Source organism: Montipora capricornis, chromosome 7 (genome assembly GCF_036669925.1).
Source record: "Montipora capricornis isolate CH-2021 chromosome 7, ASM3666992v2, whole genome shotgun sequence".
In the NCBI taxonomy this organism is placed as follows: domain Eukaryota; kingdom Metazoa; phylum Cnidaria; class Anthozoa; order Scleractinia; family Acroporidae; genus Montipora; species Montipora capricornis.
Genome location: NC_090889.1, coordinates 44,224,701 through 44,240,289, shown reverse-complemented (window position 1 = coordinate 44,240,289; position 15,589 = coordinate 44,224,701). Strand labels below are relative to the sequence as shown.

General features: G+C 38.0%; 1 protein-coding gene across 3 annotated transcripts in view; it reads left to right on the top strand.

The window, feature by feature from the left end:
* LOC138057268 (regulator of nonsense transcripts 2-like) overlaps positions 1 to 15,589 on the top strand; it is a 52,914-nt gene that overhangs the window by 8,299 nt on the left and 29,026 nt on the right. For 2 of the 3 annotated variants that reach the window (XM_068903312.1, XM_068903311.1), the window contains exons 4-16: positions 568 to 643; positions 3,116 to 3,192; positions 3,681 to 3,761; positions 5,595 to 5,630; positions 6,579 to 6,707; positions 9,049 to 9,444; positions 10,986 to 11,078; positions 11,533 to 11,572; positions 11,665 to 11,729; positions 12,771 to 12,857; positions 13,870 to 13,957; positions 14,625 to 14,699; positions 15,195 to 15,304. In XM_068903312.1, the coding sequence (XP_068759413.1) occupies positions 568 to 643; positions 3,116 to 3,192; positions 3,681 to 3,761; positions 5,595 to 5,630; positions 6,579 to 6,707; positions 9,049 to 9,444; positions 10,986 to 11,078; positions 11,533 to 11,572; positions 11,665 to 11,729; positions 12,771 to 12,857; positions 13,870 to 13,957; positions 14,625 to 14,699; positions 15,195 to 15,304 (1,353 nt within the window). The remainder of the gene's footprint in view (positions 1 to 567; positions 644 to 3,115; positions 3,193 to 3,680; positions 3,762 to 5,594; positions 5,631 to 6,578; positions 6,708 to 9,048; positions 9,445 to 10,985; positions 11,079 to 11,532; positions 11,573 to 11,664; positions 11,730 to 12,770; positions 12,858 to 13,869; positions 13,958 to 14,624; positions 14,700 to 15,194; positions 15,305 to 15,589) is intronic. The other variant, XM_068903310.1, reaches the window with a different exon arrangement.

Below are 15,589 nucleotides of genomic sequence, written 5' to 3'. Positions count from 1 at the left end.
TTTTAATTAATTTCGAGCCCTGTTAAACCAAATGATAAAATTATGTATATTGGTCTTCATAACTACCTTTAAAAAAAATGAGAATGTTTTTAAATAAACTAAATCTCCAAGAATAGAATAATACAGGGTAAAATCTATAAATGTGACTCTCAGGCATGAAAGGGTTAAACTACGATGCTGCTGAAGAAGGAATGACATGAAATTACATGTACCTGGTATGGTCTGCCACTATAGCATTATGGTACCCTGTTTTGCATCCAGAAATAATGGAGTTTACACTCAAGACTATCATTTTGTTTGTGAGTGTTATCACTAAAAATGGTGTTTAAAATTTTTAAGAATATTAATAAAACAAAACAGAATAGTTTGTTCAGTTGTAATGCTATATTTACTTTCATGAAGTGAGATTGCCACGTTTTAAGTTACTTTGAGCATCAAAGGAGGGCAAAGCATGATTCAATATCTTGAACATTAGTCCTTCTTGGAACCCCCTCATTAGGGCTGTCTTTCATGTATCTCATCAAGTGTAGAGTGCAAACCATTTTTGTGATGTTATTAAAATTGTAGCAACAGTCCTTAAAAGAAGCAAACGAGCAGGTGGAACAGAAGCTTGCAATGCGTGAGAAAAATCTTGCAGCTCTAGGTTGGTAAATATTACTAAATACATTGTGTAATGATCCACCAATCTTTGACAAAATTAAGGGGACTCAAACCAGTCTCAACACTTTCAACAAATTGAAGTATTTGGAAGGAATGAGTCTGCCCAACTGTTTCAACTAACAGCAACGCTATGTTACCATGTGAAACGCCAATAATGTTATTGAATCAGATGTGGCATATACATGTAATACACCATGGCAATGACAGAGCTACATGTATCTAACAACACCCTATACTTCGTCCTTAAGTGCTTAAATCTAGAAAATGAACTTGATGACCACACATCTTTTATTGCTGAAAAGTGATAAGTATGCTATGATAGAAGTCACTACTACAGTAAATCAAAAAAACATTACCTGGAGCAGATTCATAGGCAGTCCTTCACAATGCACTCCAGAGATGTTTTTAACTTTGCAGAGAGTTTTATCTTAGCTTACCAATCACTTTTGTAGCAATAGATAATTTTGGTCCCCAAATTTGTTTTTGAGATCTATATAAGCATAGACAAAAGGTAGGGTAAAACACTCGGTAAAGTTTCACTCAGAGATCAACCTGTGTAAGCGACTTTGTGTCCTCTTGTTGACTCTCCTTGGGCATTTTCCCTTTATATCTAAATAAATAAATAAATAAATAAATAAATATATTGTGGTATGTATGCAAGTTACCATGAAACTAATTGTGCCAGAAATGTCCAGAAATTAGGGGTGTAACGATTCATGTTCCTTTCGATTCGATTCGATTTCGATTATTGCCTTTCGGTTTCGATTATTTCGATTCGATTATGCAAAATATTAATGATTTTTAATTCTTGCAAGATGATACATAATGTAAACAACATACAACCCTAAACTCTCAGTGTCCTTTGCAATGAAAACTCTAATAGACTTCGTTATTGCCGTTGCTCTGTTGCCCGACCGCGGCAACTTATTCTCCAGAACATCCTGAACTTTTGACTGTCCAGTTTCAGTACTGTTTTTGGTACCCGGCGAAGTTTTTGCCGTCTTTGACTGCAACACTTCTGACTTTTCATCAATGCTGTGTTGACTTTTTAAGTGTGCGCTCATGCTTGAGGTCGAACCGGCACAATACGTGAAAGTTGCGAAGTAAATTTTGCAGATAGTTTTAGACTTGTCTGTTGTTTCGTCTTCAGTCGGAAAACCATAATATTTCTACACTGCGGATCGAAAAGAAGCAGGCGGATTCACAATCGCTTGGTCATTCGTCGCCATGTTTGAGAACGTGACAATGAACACGCACATGGTTTGCCTTATTGGAAATTCTCAAGGGGTGGTAGAGGGGTAACATTTTTACCAAGCAACATGGCGCAAGAACTGCAAGTTAGCGTCTTTGATCGATTGTCAATGAAAAACGCACATCTTATTGAGATCTGGATTCTAAGTTTACAATATAATGACTCACTGAGGGCACTTTTGGAAAGGTATGCCAAAAATCGAACCAAAATCGAAACGTGGAATCAAAATAATCGTGAATCGAACCGAACGGTCATAATCGCGATTAATCGAGAATTCGATTAATCGTTACACCCCTACCAGAAATGTCTCTTACAATAGGCCATTTCTGAGTTTACAATGTATGTCTGACTCCTGTTCAAAGCGAGTTTAAGTGCAGAGTTTTTCTTAAAATAATTTTTCATTCATAGTATGTAAAGTAGAACTAATTAGCATCAAAAAAGCTTTGCACTTAGACTCACTTTGAAGAGGAGGCAGACACGAACTTGGAAATGGCCTCTTAGATGGATGGGGATTTCAATAAGTGTCACAAAGTGTCCTCTTGCTCTTCTTAACTTCACCATCACTCATTTCTGGGAATACAGACAATTTATAGAGATTGAGCATGGCATTTACATGAAACGCCAAACACGAAACTGTAGGCTGCTGCCTGTCACAAAAGCATGAAAATGACTTCATTCTAACTTCTCTCTCTTTTGAAAAGTTACTTGATACCTGCAGCCATAACACCCAAGAAATCAGCTCGTATCAAACGAGTTTCTTCCATTTTTGGCAAAACGCAAATTTTAGTTCAATGTTTTCCTGTTTGCCATGAACATGATGCTTAACCTCTTTAATTTGTCACAAAGTGTCCCCCAAATTTGCTGCTGCTCTGGTAAGGATAAACAGCTGCGTTTACCCCAAGCTAAAAATAACGCTAACCTCTATCCTTACATTATTGTTGCATATAGGTAACAAAGGCTTAAAGGGACACTTGGTGTTTGATGTCAAAATTGTGCGGGCCTCTTATTATTGCATTTCTGGACATACGTTCACTGCGCAGTTGTATTGGACATGTAACAAAGAGCACTGTAATGGTATTGCAGACTCAAGGGTTCAAATACCTGTACAACCCTCAATCTTTCAGCCTTTGAGTTAGTTACTGCTAAATAATTATCACAGTGACTACAGCAATGATCTTGAGTCTCTCTTGTATTATGTTTCAGGCCGAGTACCTGATGAGTCTCATTTTAAAGGACGTGACTCTTCTGTCAAAAAAAATTCTGCATTCATAAAGAAATTGGTATGTTATGTAATGTTAAAGGGGCCAGGTCACGCTATTTTAGGTAATTTGGTTTAATTTTGTTAATTATTAGATCTAAACGTCAAAGTGGCAGAGCAAGAGTCTATCATTTGCAAAATCACTGCCACATAACAACTGAGAAGGATTTGTCAGCTTAGTAAATGACATTTTGATATAGACTGATATGAATTTGAAAAAAGGTGGGCCGACGTTTTTCAAATTTACCCAAATTCAATCCATTTCAATCCTCTCCAGTTTTTTCCATCCATGTCCCTTCTTGGCTTCCCTGTGTTTTGTTAGAGTTCTTCTATAGTTTTGAACAGTTATTTTGATATTTTAGTTAATTCTATGACCATTCGATCAGTGCTGAAATTGCCTAAAATTGCGTGACCTAGCCCCTTTAAGATTTATAAAAGAGGCTTTGGGGGTGTAAATATTACATCAGGTTGTCCGTAGTCATGGTAATTTCCTTTTTTTTCCCTCTGTAGAGGACCATTACAGAATCTCAACGGGAATCTTTGGAGCAAGAATTTGCTGGTTTGAATCTTTCAAGATATGTACAGGAGGCGGTAAGAATCAATCTTGTCTAGTACATTAGAGGATCTTTACATTGGATGAAAGAACACCTTAGCGAATTTTGTAAAGAAGTCAGAAAAGTGACTGTGAGCAAAGGTCTGCCTTTGATATTTAGGCTTTCTAGCCTTCTCAAATAACAGTGGCCACGGAGCACGTTTGAAAGTGGGGAGGGGGGTATTAATGGGTAGGGGTATATTACTAAGTCTTTGATCAAGCCAAAAACAACACTGTAATGAAAATTGCGGGGAGGGGGGGGCTATAGTCCCCCAGCCCCTCCCTCTCTGCAGTCCCCGAATAAGGATGGTAAAGCATGGACCTTATACCACAGCTCTTGTTTCTAGCTCTGTAGTACCAGGTCCCCATCTTAGCTTCGGTCAAACCGATTATGCCCTATCAAGTCTAGTAGTTGATATTCTGGCAACATGCAGATGGGGGCAATAAAGACTGATAGAGTCAAAGAAACAAACCCAACAAGTGTCAATGAGTGTCTTAAATGGGTTAGTGTTCAGGCTATCACTGAGTGTCCATGAGTTGGTTTTGTTGTATCCATTAGCCATTGCAAAGCTAAGGGAGGCTTGTTTGCTGGGGGCTCAGGTGCAGGAGGGGTCGCAAAAGGTGCAGCTGGACTGGCAGGTAGTGGATCAGCAATAGCTAATGGTTGAATGGTCAGGGTTGGGGTTGATGGAGTGCTGCCGTCCCCAGGACTGGGGATAGGTGGTCTGGATGCAAGTGGGCTTGTTGGAGGAGTTTCATTAAGGGCCGGGCACCCGGCCAACTGACTGGCTGTGGCTGCTTTCAACATCTCAACAGACTGTTTTTTTAAACAAAGAAATACGATTAAAAAAGACAGTTTTGTACTTTTCTTGATCTTTCCTCTGTGATATAAGATGTATTTTACTGTCAAAACGTCACAATGTCATACGCTGCGTTCAATTTCATAAGCCACTTTTATTAAAACTCAAAAAAACGAATCGCCTCATAATGCATAGTGAAAAGAATTGCACTCCATAAAAGACCATCTGAAAGGTCCCAATGTTGCGTGTTTTGTTATGGCGGCCAAGAAAAAACCGCGGTTGATTTCCGAATATGGCCTCCAGCTGAGAAAAGGCCAAGAAATGAGTGAACTTTTTTAATGTCACATTAACGAATTAATTTTGTCTTGTGGATAATGGTATCAAATCATTAAATTGTTTAAAAAAGATGTGACTTTTCTGTGGTTGAAGAGTATTGCTTTGGGCTTGATTGCAGGAAAACACATCTCTGCAACATAAGAACTTTAAAATTTCCTGGGAGAGCATGCCCCCAGACCCTCCTAGGATGACCTTCGAGCACAGCTTACTGCCAGCTGCAATCAGCTGTATGCTGGTTTTTGCTAGTTTCTCCCAACTCAAAAATAGCTTGTCAGCGTCGCTGGTGACATACACAATTTGCTGAGATTCAAGTGTCTGACCAGATTTAGAGCAGCCAGAGAATCACAGGATGACTGTACCCAGAATTTTGATGCCATTGTTATTAGCCGTGTTCATGTGCATAGTGACTGGAATTAGGTCATCTTCACATAGCCCAAAGCTGCGAATTACTTTCATGCTTGCAAGGTAACTTCGACAGCCAGTATCAGCGATAGCAGAGAGTTGTATTCCCACTGGCTGGGGTGTGGTAGCTTTGAATCCCAGGAAGGTGCAATCATGGAAGGCATTTTAACCTTAGCTTATTAAAGAGGTTTCTTTTGGAATTATAATACACTTGTTCAATTTGAGAAACTATCTATGTACTGCTTGACTTTGATTACATTTTTATTTAAACCCAGTTGCTTTATTTGTTCATAGGTTGCGGCAGTGCTGGATGGATTGACAAAGTTAAAGGTATGGTCACTTATAATATTGCAAGACATACTGTATGTGATGCATCTCTACTTTTGTGGGGTAAGAGGTGAAAAATTTAGTAGTGTCAAGACCAAAATGATATTGTAGGACAAAAGTTAATCTAAAAATGAAAGTCATATAATTGAAATGTGGAGAGAATCAAGTTAAGATCTACAGGCACAAATTTTTCAGGCTTTCCTTTTGTTACTCAATGTTACTTTTTAATGTCCTCTCATTATGCCTTTTGATGTAATTCAGTCTGCCATCCATAATACAGCAAATTCAGAAAGAACACAGCCACCTCCTAGGTACTCTAGGACACCCCCAGTTGACAAGTAAAACCGTCTGGTGTTAGACAAAGTAAAATCTGTCAAGCCTCACTCCCAGGAATCAGTGGGTTTAATGGCTCCCCACATTACAGCTTGACTGTGAGACAACAATGATAACATCACTGGAGAATCATCATGGGTGCCCAGAAAGCGAAAGAAAATCTAGAAGGGAATTTTCTGTTTGAACTTTCCACAAACTTGCATCGCTTAACAAAATCTTAATCACCCTCGGAGGGGGTTCCTTACAATGAAAAATAAATTATAAGAATTAAAATTGGCATGAAAAGACACTGCTTTTGGTACTGCTCAAGTAACATTTATAACTGCAATGATCAACATCAGTGTAATCAGAAACCCATAAGGGTTGAAACATGTAATGGCCCCTTGTGTTCTGGGAAACAAGCTTGTGAAAATTCAATTTGCTAAGTACCATATTTGGAACAACAAGAGCGATGGGTTTCCAAATATGGTACTTAGCACTGAAACATTCAACCAATCAGTTCGCACTGAATATTCAGAAGCTGTGAACGCGCGTTACACGTTTCAACCCTTATGGGTTTCTGGTGTAATATAATGCAGTATGCTAATTTAATAATTATTTCATTCTTTATTTTCAAAGCTTGCAGATGTGAGATGTGTATCTCATATATGTGGCTTGATTCACCAAGAGTATTGTGACTTCTGTGAGCCATTAAAGAAAGGACTTATGAAGATGTTTGACAACTATGGTGGAAAAGAAGAGGAGAAGGTCGGTCAAATACTTACATTGGCTAACTCTCAGAAGACTTTTCAGAGAGTAAAAAAAATGGTCCACTTTGAAAATTGGCATACAGGTTGCAAAACACAGTGTACAGTAGTTGTTTAAGGATTCTAATGGCAAATGAGGGCTCCAAAACCTTCAAGCTTTCATTGTTGAAGTACCACAGCTGTATGGTGGTCCAACCATTTTTAGTGTTTCATTAGCCTGCTAATATTTTTTTGTAAACCTGTCATGTGTCAGGCCAGCGACAAGGTTTGGCCTAACATGCATGCAGCCAGTTTAATTCAGCCAGACAAAAAAGAGAAAAGGGAATAATTTGTTTCAGTGTACTAAAATTATTTTGGAAGTGTCCTCAGACTAATGTGTTGAAAACTGTTTTTCACTTTATCTTATTTTTTAATTTTATCATGGATTTTCCTCTGCCAGAATCATAATTATCATCCAGAACTAGACGCTTCATGAGCATACACTGGGTTGCCTGTGATACTTGTTACGTACAACAGAAGGCACTGAGTTGGGTGGTATTGAACTGAGCACAAAATAAAGATATATAGCCAGACAACCGTAAACACAGATGCATTCAAGGGGTTCGGTTCTTTCTCTGAGTTTGTTAAGCCAATATCCCAGCCAGAGTAGAAAAAGTTACCAGAGAATTTGCCATTTGGTTTCAGTGTTGTGCATAACACTACATTTGCAAAATATTGACATCCGACGGTGAAAGATGCAATAATATTGTTGTTGAAGCCCATTATTCATCACTTTTAAGATTTTTATTTTCACAACTTGTGTTGTTTATTGAATTGACATTCCATTATTGGGCTCCAAAAGGGTATATTTTGTTTAAAGATCCAATAAAAAAACACCATTCGCGCTACGTCCGCTTCGTTGCCTTTGTTTGTACTGTGTCCACCTGATAAAATCTATGCATTTCCACTACCCCCTGAAACTTACAAAAGATACATGCATGATACTCTAGGCACAAAACCAATACTTAGCGGGGAAGAGACAGGTTTTCATTTTCCTGACACTGGAAAAAACGGAGAAATGACACCCATTTTCCGACTGGTTTGCCATGCTGGCAACCCAGTAATGAGTATTTGACCAAACACTGCGTTTTCAATGACTTTTGTATCCTTTTTGTTTGATCCAACAGGCCACAATATCATACATGTTTGAGAGTTGTTCATAGACTCACCTTTCAGTTTCTTCCATTGCACTTTGTTTGAGATTCTCCTCAGGGCACTGAAGATCAGATTCGGGTTTAACCCAGTGCTGTGAAATTCATTAAATTTTTAGTAGAGCGAGAGCTTGAAACTGTTATCAGTATTATCACAGGTAGAATTTTCTATAAGTGAAGCAAAATTATTAAGAGTCCCGCAAAATGTCTATATGAATATTGGTGAGAGTAGCATGTTGACATTAATGTAGACGTGAAACAAAAGCGAGAAATAAAAAGAAATCAAAATGCCGTTATATTTTAAAGTCCACCTTTGCGTTTGGCTTTCTTGCATGAAAGTATATTTAATATATTTCACATTGTAACAGAAGAACCCAGTCTGCATGTCTGACTTAGCATTTGCAAGTGAAACCTCAAATTTACCAGGTAGATGTCTGGTGACCACCGCTAATTTGCAGGCTTGCTGTTTAGAGATGAGGAGCATAGCTTGGCTAGAAAGAGTTACTGTATTTTAGTTAACTTTTTAGTTTTGTGTATACTAGCTGGGAAACTTAACAGATTGCAATTATTATAATAATAATTATTACTAACTATATACCAAAACAGTGGATAGCATTGAAGACACGCTCTGATTGGCTACTCAAACTTCGAAGATTCTTTGCTTCTCATTTTTGAGCAACTAGCACGGGATTTATGCCTGAATTAAATGTTGTAATCATTGCAGAAATAAATCATTGAAAATCATCTCTTTGTGCAAATTATCTCACTATTCTAGTATGTACTAAAACTTCACAGCTCAGTAAATATCCACCACTATCCACCTCCTCTTTGGTGAATAGTTGTTACATGTAATTATTATTGAGAGTAGAATTGATTGGAATTGGGGTGAGGATTTAGTTTGTTGCTGGAATTGGTTTTGCGATTGTTGTATTGGTTGAGTTGGGATTATTGCCACTGGTGTTGTACAGTTTTGGTTATTAGATGACCACTGGCAATGTGTTTCTGGAAACCATCTAACATGTTTTAATGGTTATTATGATTCTGGTTATGATAACAAAAAAAAACATCTTTCATGGAAATAATAATTTTAAAGTCCTCATCATTGTTGGTTAAAAAATACTTTTGCTAATATTTCACAACCTCTCTTCACAGCAAGCAAATGTAAGCAAGTATCGTGTCGCTCTGAGACTTTTGGGAGAGCTCATCATTTCTGGAGTTTTCCCCAAACTTCCTGAGGGGATTAAAATGCTTCAGACAATCTTGAGTAACATACTCAACTCTGACAAGGAAAGCCATGTATATGTCCCAGTTATCATCAGCTTTGCTCGTCACTGTGGAGAGGATTTTGCTGGTATCACATCGCGAAAGCAACGGCTTTTGGCTGAGAAACACAAGGTGGTCTTTCCAAAGTGTCATGTAGTATCAGCTGAAGATCAAGTGACTATTAATCAACTTTTACAGAGTTACTACAAGTCATTGGCTGGACATTTAATGAGAGCACACAAGGATGTTCAGAACAGAGAAAAACAGAACAGGCAGACACTTATGGTACAGGATTTACCTTTTGAAAAAAATGTAATGATAGTGGTAACGGAAATAATAGTGATAGTGATGGCAACAGCCATGGCCAAAACTGCAATGTTACCATAGTCATAATTAGCAGAATTCTACTAGTATACTAATGCAAATGCTGTAATCTGATTGACTGAGCCATTGAACACTATCAGCCGTTAGTGTGCAGTGGCTGGAGGTCGTCTTGGAAATAACGATGTTTTTTCGTTTTTCCAAAGTTTTGGAGGAAAATTTGGATGCAAATGGATGATTAAATTTCTGAGAAGTTTAAGTGAAGGACATTTACAGTTTCTTGATGTTCAAAAAAGTTGAAATTATTGAAAAAGCTAATGCGCTTGCGTGCACAACTTAAATTTTAAATGGCAATTCAATCTGAGCAATCTTTTTCAGGCGCAAAGTTTAAGAGATATCTATGAGGTGATCTCGAGCTCATAATCTAATTGTTAATTATGACAATAGTAATTTTAGGATCTGTTGTATCTTTAATAGAGTTCTAAAGTGATGATGTTGTAAAAATTATTTTTTTTAAATTACAGGATTTGTTAGGATATTTTGAAAGAACAACATCTGAAAGGCCTATTTGCCAAGAACTAGCATTGTGGGGCAAATTGTCTCGGAGAGACTAATCTGGTTTTGCTCTGATGACCCCAGACAAATCCCTCTAAATTTGACTTCCTTCCTAATGTTATGAACTGAGTCAAGTTTACAAGGATTTGTATGGAGTCGTCAGAGCATAACCAGGCTACAGTTTAATCTCTCAAAGGCTTTTTTTCCTGAAATGCTAATATTTTGGCGAGTAGGCCTTTTGGATGTTGTTCTTTCATAATACCCCAAACATCCCATAATTTCACAAATTTAATTTTTTATGATGTCACACTTAAGGACTCTATTCCATAACCGTTTAACCATTTCATAGTCAAGCAAAAACTGCTCCCCTAATTGGAAAGGCAACTAATGAAATCAGTTTTAATTAAACTCATCGCCAATGTATGAGCTTGGGAACTGGTGCCTTAAAGGTTGGCAGGGAGCCTGTGCACTTCAGGCCCAGCATGGAGTTACAGTATCAATGGCAACCCTTTGAGCAGGAACCACCCCTGCATGCAGCCACCAATAAATCGTATCAAATATGTCATGTTCATTTTTTGTATGAGAGAAGAAAAGTGGAATATTCAGAGATAAACCTCTTGAAGTACAGACTATACAGCCAACATACTTAACCCACATGTCATTGAGCCCTAGAACGGAACCCAGGAGCAGGGCACATTGTAGACTAGTAATGTCCTGTTCTTCATGTGTGGCACTTAAGTGCAAAGTATGTTAGGTACATACAGGGCTCTTACAAAACACATTAAGGCACAAACACATTTCTTTTAGTTTCCTTTAAAAGTCATGTTTGGAGTTCACTAATTTTATTCTACAACAGTTTCATGATATGAAATGATCAGTCACAACTAGTATGTGTACTAAACCCTTTAAAACTACTGTACGTGTATATTTTTTCTATTATTTGGATGAAGACAAAAGGTGAATTGCACCCAGAGAGAAAGGAGGCATTTGAGAAAGCGCACAAGGCTTATGAGAAGCTTTTGGCCAATACATCATCTTTGGCAGTGAGTATGATAAAAGTGAACCCAGGACATTTTATAATTAACCCTTATCCTGCGAAATCGGGCAGAATATCGCCTGATACTTAGCCGACGAGGCCATAGGCCAAGTTGGCTAAAATCAGGCAATATTCCACAAGATTGAGCGGAATAATAATTATTGTTTTTAATTATTATTCAACACATTGATGACAAAGCACAATTTTCTATGTTTATTGGAAAAAAAAGGTGGAAAAACTAACATTTTTCTCCGCGACACTCAAAATTACGTATATCGCAGGAGATCTGTTGAGTATGGACAACGAATATTGAGCATGCTATGACCACATTTGGACACAATGTGTTGAATAATAATGTTAAATATACCCTGTCTTTGTTGTAGAGCAGACTGTTGGAAATCCAAGATTCTTCTGTTTCCCAGTTTGACTGTCTCTCAAAAAACTTTTTCTCTTCTTTGTAGGATATACTTGATGTTGACATGCCTGATTTACCACAGTATGGTACTGTCATATTTTTGTTTCATTTCATATCATCTTAGTGAATAACATGGCTGACACGTTAAGATATCTTTTCGGTCATTGCCTCTTTTCAGAACTTGCGCAACAAGAAGTTTGTGGACTCTCAGTTGATGTTTTTAACCCTTTGAAGAACACTGAGGTAAGAAATTCCATGCAACCAAATCCATCATGGGCAAATGTACATCATCATCTTTCGTGTGCATGTTAGTGGCAAGTGCAAATCAACCTTTGAGTTTATGCTATCTTGGGAGAGCACACAAGAAGCTGGAGTACCTTCAGCAACCACTGGTTTCTTATTCTTATTCACTCTGGGCCCCGTAACACTCAAAACAGCAGCTCACATTTCTCACACATTGAATGCCATTTGTCTGGCACACAACAATGCAACAGCACTTTGACACGACCACGAACTACTGTATCAACAAAATTGACAGAAATGGAATGGGAAGGGAAAAAGGCCAGCTCATAGAGAAAACAAAGAAAATTTAGCTTCATTTGCTACAATACTGTCAAACAAAAGAAAGAAACTATTTTGGACTGGCTGAGGGGTGGGCGGTAGGCAAATGAATCATGTTCTGAACTTTAAAACTGATTCCCTGAGGCCTGCATTGTGCCAGGCCCTCCATTCAGTGTGGGAGAACTTAATTTCTTGCCAATTTTAAAATCTCGGCCGGCAAGAAAAACACCTTTGTTAAGGTGGTTAATTTGCCTTCATCAACTTCACCAACACTCAGGGTCTTTACACAACTGAGGAGAAATTGCTGCCTTTGTGTTATAAATTACACTCACAAATGATTAGACTTTTAAGACTTCTCGGATAAGGACTATAGACCGTAGACCTCGTCTCACAACATTTCCTGTTAATCAACATTGTGGGATGTTAAAGAACCCAGACACTGTTCATGAACAGTGGGTGCAAGACCCCCCGTGTTGTGGTCTGTCCTCCTTTCACATACATGCGTGGGTTGGGTGGGTGGGTTAGATCAAATATGGACTGATAGCAGCTGCCAGAGGTGCCGTTACAAGCTGATGTCCGATCTTACCCTAAGGGAATTTTGTTTCATAGCTTCAGTTTCATTGTATGATGTTCTTAATAATAATTATATTAACTAGTCTCTCCATCAAAACAGTAAATGTGCAGTTATAAATTTGTTTTTGGTTTGCATTTAAACTTCCACAGCTTGATGGCAGTTCTGGTTTGTGGGAAGATGAGGAAACACGGGTGTTTTATGAAAGTCTAAAAGATCTGAAAGCATTCCTTCCAGGGGTAAGAATTAAAATAAAATGTTTTCTACATTGCTTACAGCCACCCAAAAGCTCACAACGCGATTGTGATAAGAGGGTTTAATGGGTTAAAAATTAAGTTCAGTTGAAAAACTGAATGTTTTTTTCTTGCAATAAACTTTCCCTATCACAAAAATGTTGTACACTTTTGTTTTGTGTCGATTCATAAGCCATTATTGATATAGTGAGATCAGTACTCGTTTTTACCCTCTTAAGTTAAGCGAAGGCTGCACACTCATCACCTCCAGAGCCAAAAATGACTCCACAATTTGATCTTCCTTTACAAGCAAAAGTCAATCCCAATAAAATTTCCAATTCCATATAGCCCAATGATATTCACTCTACATATATATTATTTAGCGCTCGTCAGAGTTGTGGAGAACAAGAAAATCTGAGAAACCTTCAGCTGTTTTGCAATCTTTTTATCAGTGAATGAGGGTGTGCGCCTACTGAGGCATTACGCGAGCCAAATCTTGAATTTTTTCAGACCGAACTGATTAGAGTGTAATGTGAAGTGCTTGTTTTCTACCCCATATGAACCATGTGAGCATTAGCCCTACTAAAGGAAATGGGCCCACACAAGGACAGAGAAAAACTCTGACCAGGGTGGGAATTGACTGACCGACCTTCGGGTTAGATCACCGCTGCGTTACCGACTGAGCTACAAGGTCAGAGGGGAGCAGGCCGTTTTTCTCTGTCCTTGTGTGGGCCCTATTTCCATTAGTAGGGCTAATGCTCACATGGTTCATATGGGGTAGAAAACAAGCACTTCATATTACACTCTAATCAGTTAGGTCTGTTGAAATATAGTGCTTCACGGCCAACGCTTGAATTTCTTCAGCTACTCTTATTGGTTCAGTCGAAATTATCATGCTCAGGTAACCCTTCCAACCAATCAGAGCTGCTGGTAAGAACAGCTGGTCCATGGTGGTAATAATTTATTGCGCAGTGGGCATAAATGGAACTATAATCTTGAAGTAATTTTGTTTGGTTAGATTTTGTACAAAGATGAGGGAAAAGCAGATACAGAAACTGATGGTGAAACTGTTAAGGATGAGAAGCCAGCCATCAAGGACTTGGAAGGTATTTTTTGTACCTTTGTTTATGTACTGGACTAAAAACCCTCCATCCTTTGTACATTAACATGTACGGTAACACACATCAAAATTTGTTTGAGGGGGTTTGGACATTAAACTGAGCATTGCGAATTGTTATATCATTTTTTATTATTTCTGACCTTTCACGCAAAAAGGGGGCTTATGGATTTCATGGTGAACAGTGAAATAAATTTCACAGTCACAGCTCGTGAATTTACTATTTCACGGTATGTTCACTATTGCTCCAATTCTTTTCACTATGCTGAGTGAAAAAGTTCACAGCATGAAATCAAAGACCGTGAAAATAATGAAGATTATACTCAACACAATATCGCTTTCTGATTGGTCACTCATGAATACATATTAAATACCGGTATGTTATAGAGTAATTGCTGTAGAAACATAGTGATGTTGTAATTTTGTTAAGTGTATGATAAATAAAAATGTGTTATAACAATTTATGCAATTTCCATTTTATTTTGGCCAAGCAGCCTCATTTAGTTTACATGTATCTTCTCACATTAATTTTGATGGTAACTGTTTTGGACAAATACATGTACCGGTAATTACATCCTTGTTTCATGTTCATCCAAAATCAATAATTATTTTTATAATTCTTGTGTTTGCCCTAGCATTGAATTTTCTTTTCTTAGTGACAGAAGAGGAGTATGAAGATATGGATGATTACTTCAGTGAAGAGGAATGTAATGAGAAAGAAATTGAAGAAGGTAAAATCCTATTTTACTCCAGTGAGCTGATGGAGATGAGCAGTATGCAGTCAAGATATTGTGACCACCCTCTCAAGTGACAACATCAAGAGGCAAACAATAACTCTTGGTTATTTCTACAGCACTTTATAGCCCCCAATTCAGTTGATGGACCAAATCGACTAACTCAGCGCTGTACCCATTTCAAACCCTTTGGGAATAAAACTCTTATTTCCAGGTATTTCCTTGATATCATTTAAATGTGAATATTACATTATAATGCAAATACAATACAAAAAGAATCCGCGAGATTTGAATCGGTTACAATATTGAGTTAGCCAATTTGGTCTATTGGTGTCCATGTTAGGATGGTCGCTGACATCTGATTTCTGAGATATCACAATCTCCCATTGTGTGTTGGAATGGGGACTGGAGCACCAGATGTATGGGCGTCACAAAGCTGTGCTGTAATAATAATAATTATTATTGTTGTTCATTTTTCCTTTGCATTTCAAGAAGAAGAAGGTGACACATCAGGTGAACCCTTAAGCGTCCACACTGGAGCAGCCCTGGAAGCCATTTTGCAGAGATTGCCGACTTGTGTTAACAAGGATTTCATTGATGAGGTCAGTCACGACGTTGCCAGACAGTTTTAGAGTGGTTGGGTTTTTTTTAAATGCATGGTATTTGCCAAAGGAAATGCAGCATCTTTAAAGGAACAGTGCAAGTGAATAATGACATGGAACAACAAATTTTTGTTTTGGAGGGGGGGTGTTCCCTTCAAGTTGGCAGCCGCCTACCTACACTTACAAACCTACAACAAACTTGTTTGTCCACCTGGCCTTACTTGTCTACACATTGGATTATACAGTAGTACCATCCAATTGATAAAACACTATCAATAATGGGGC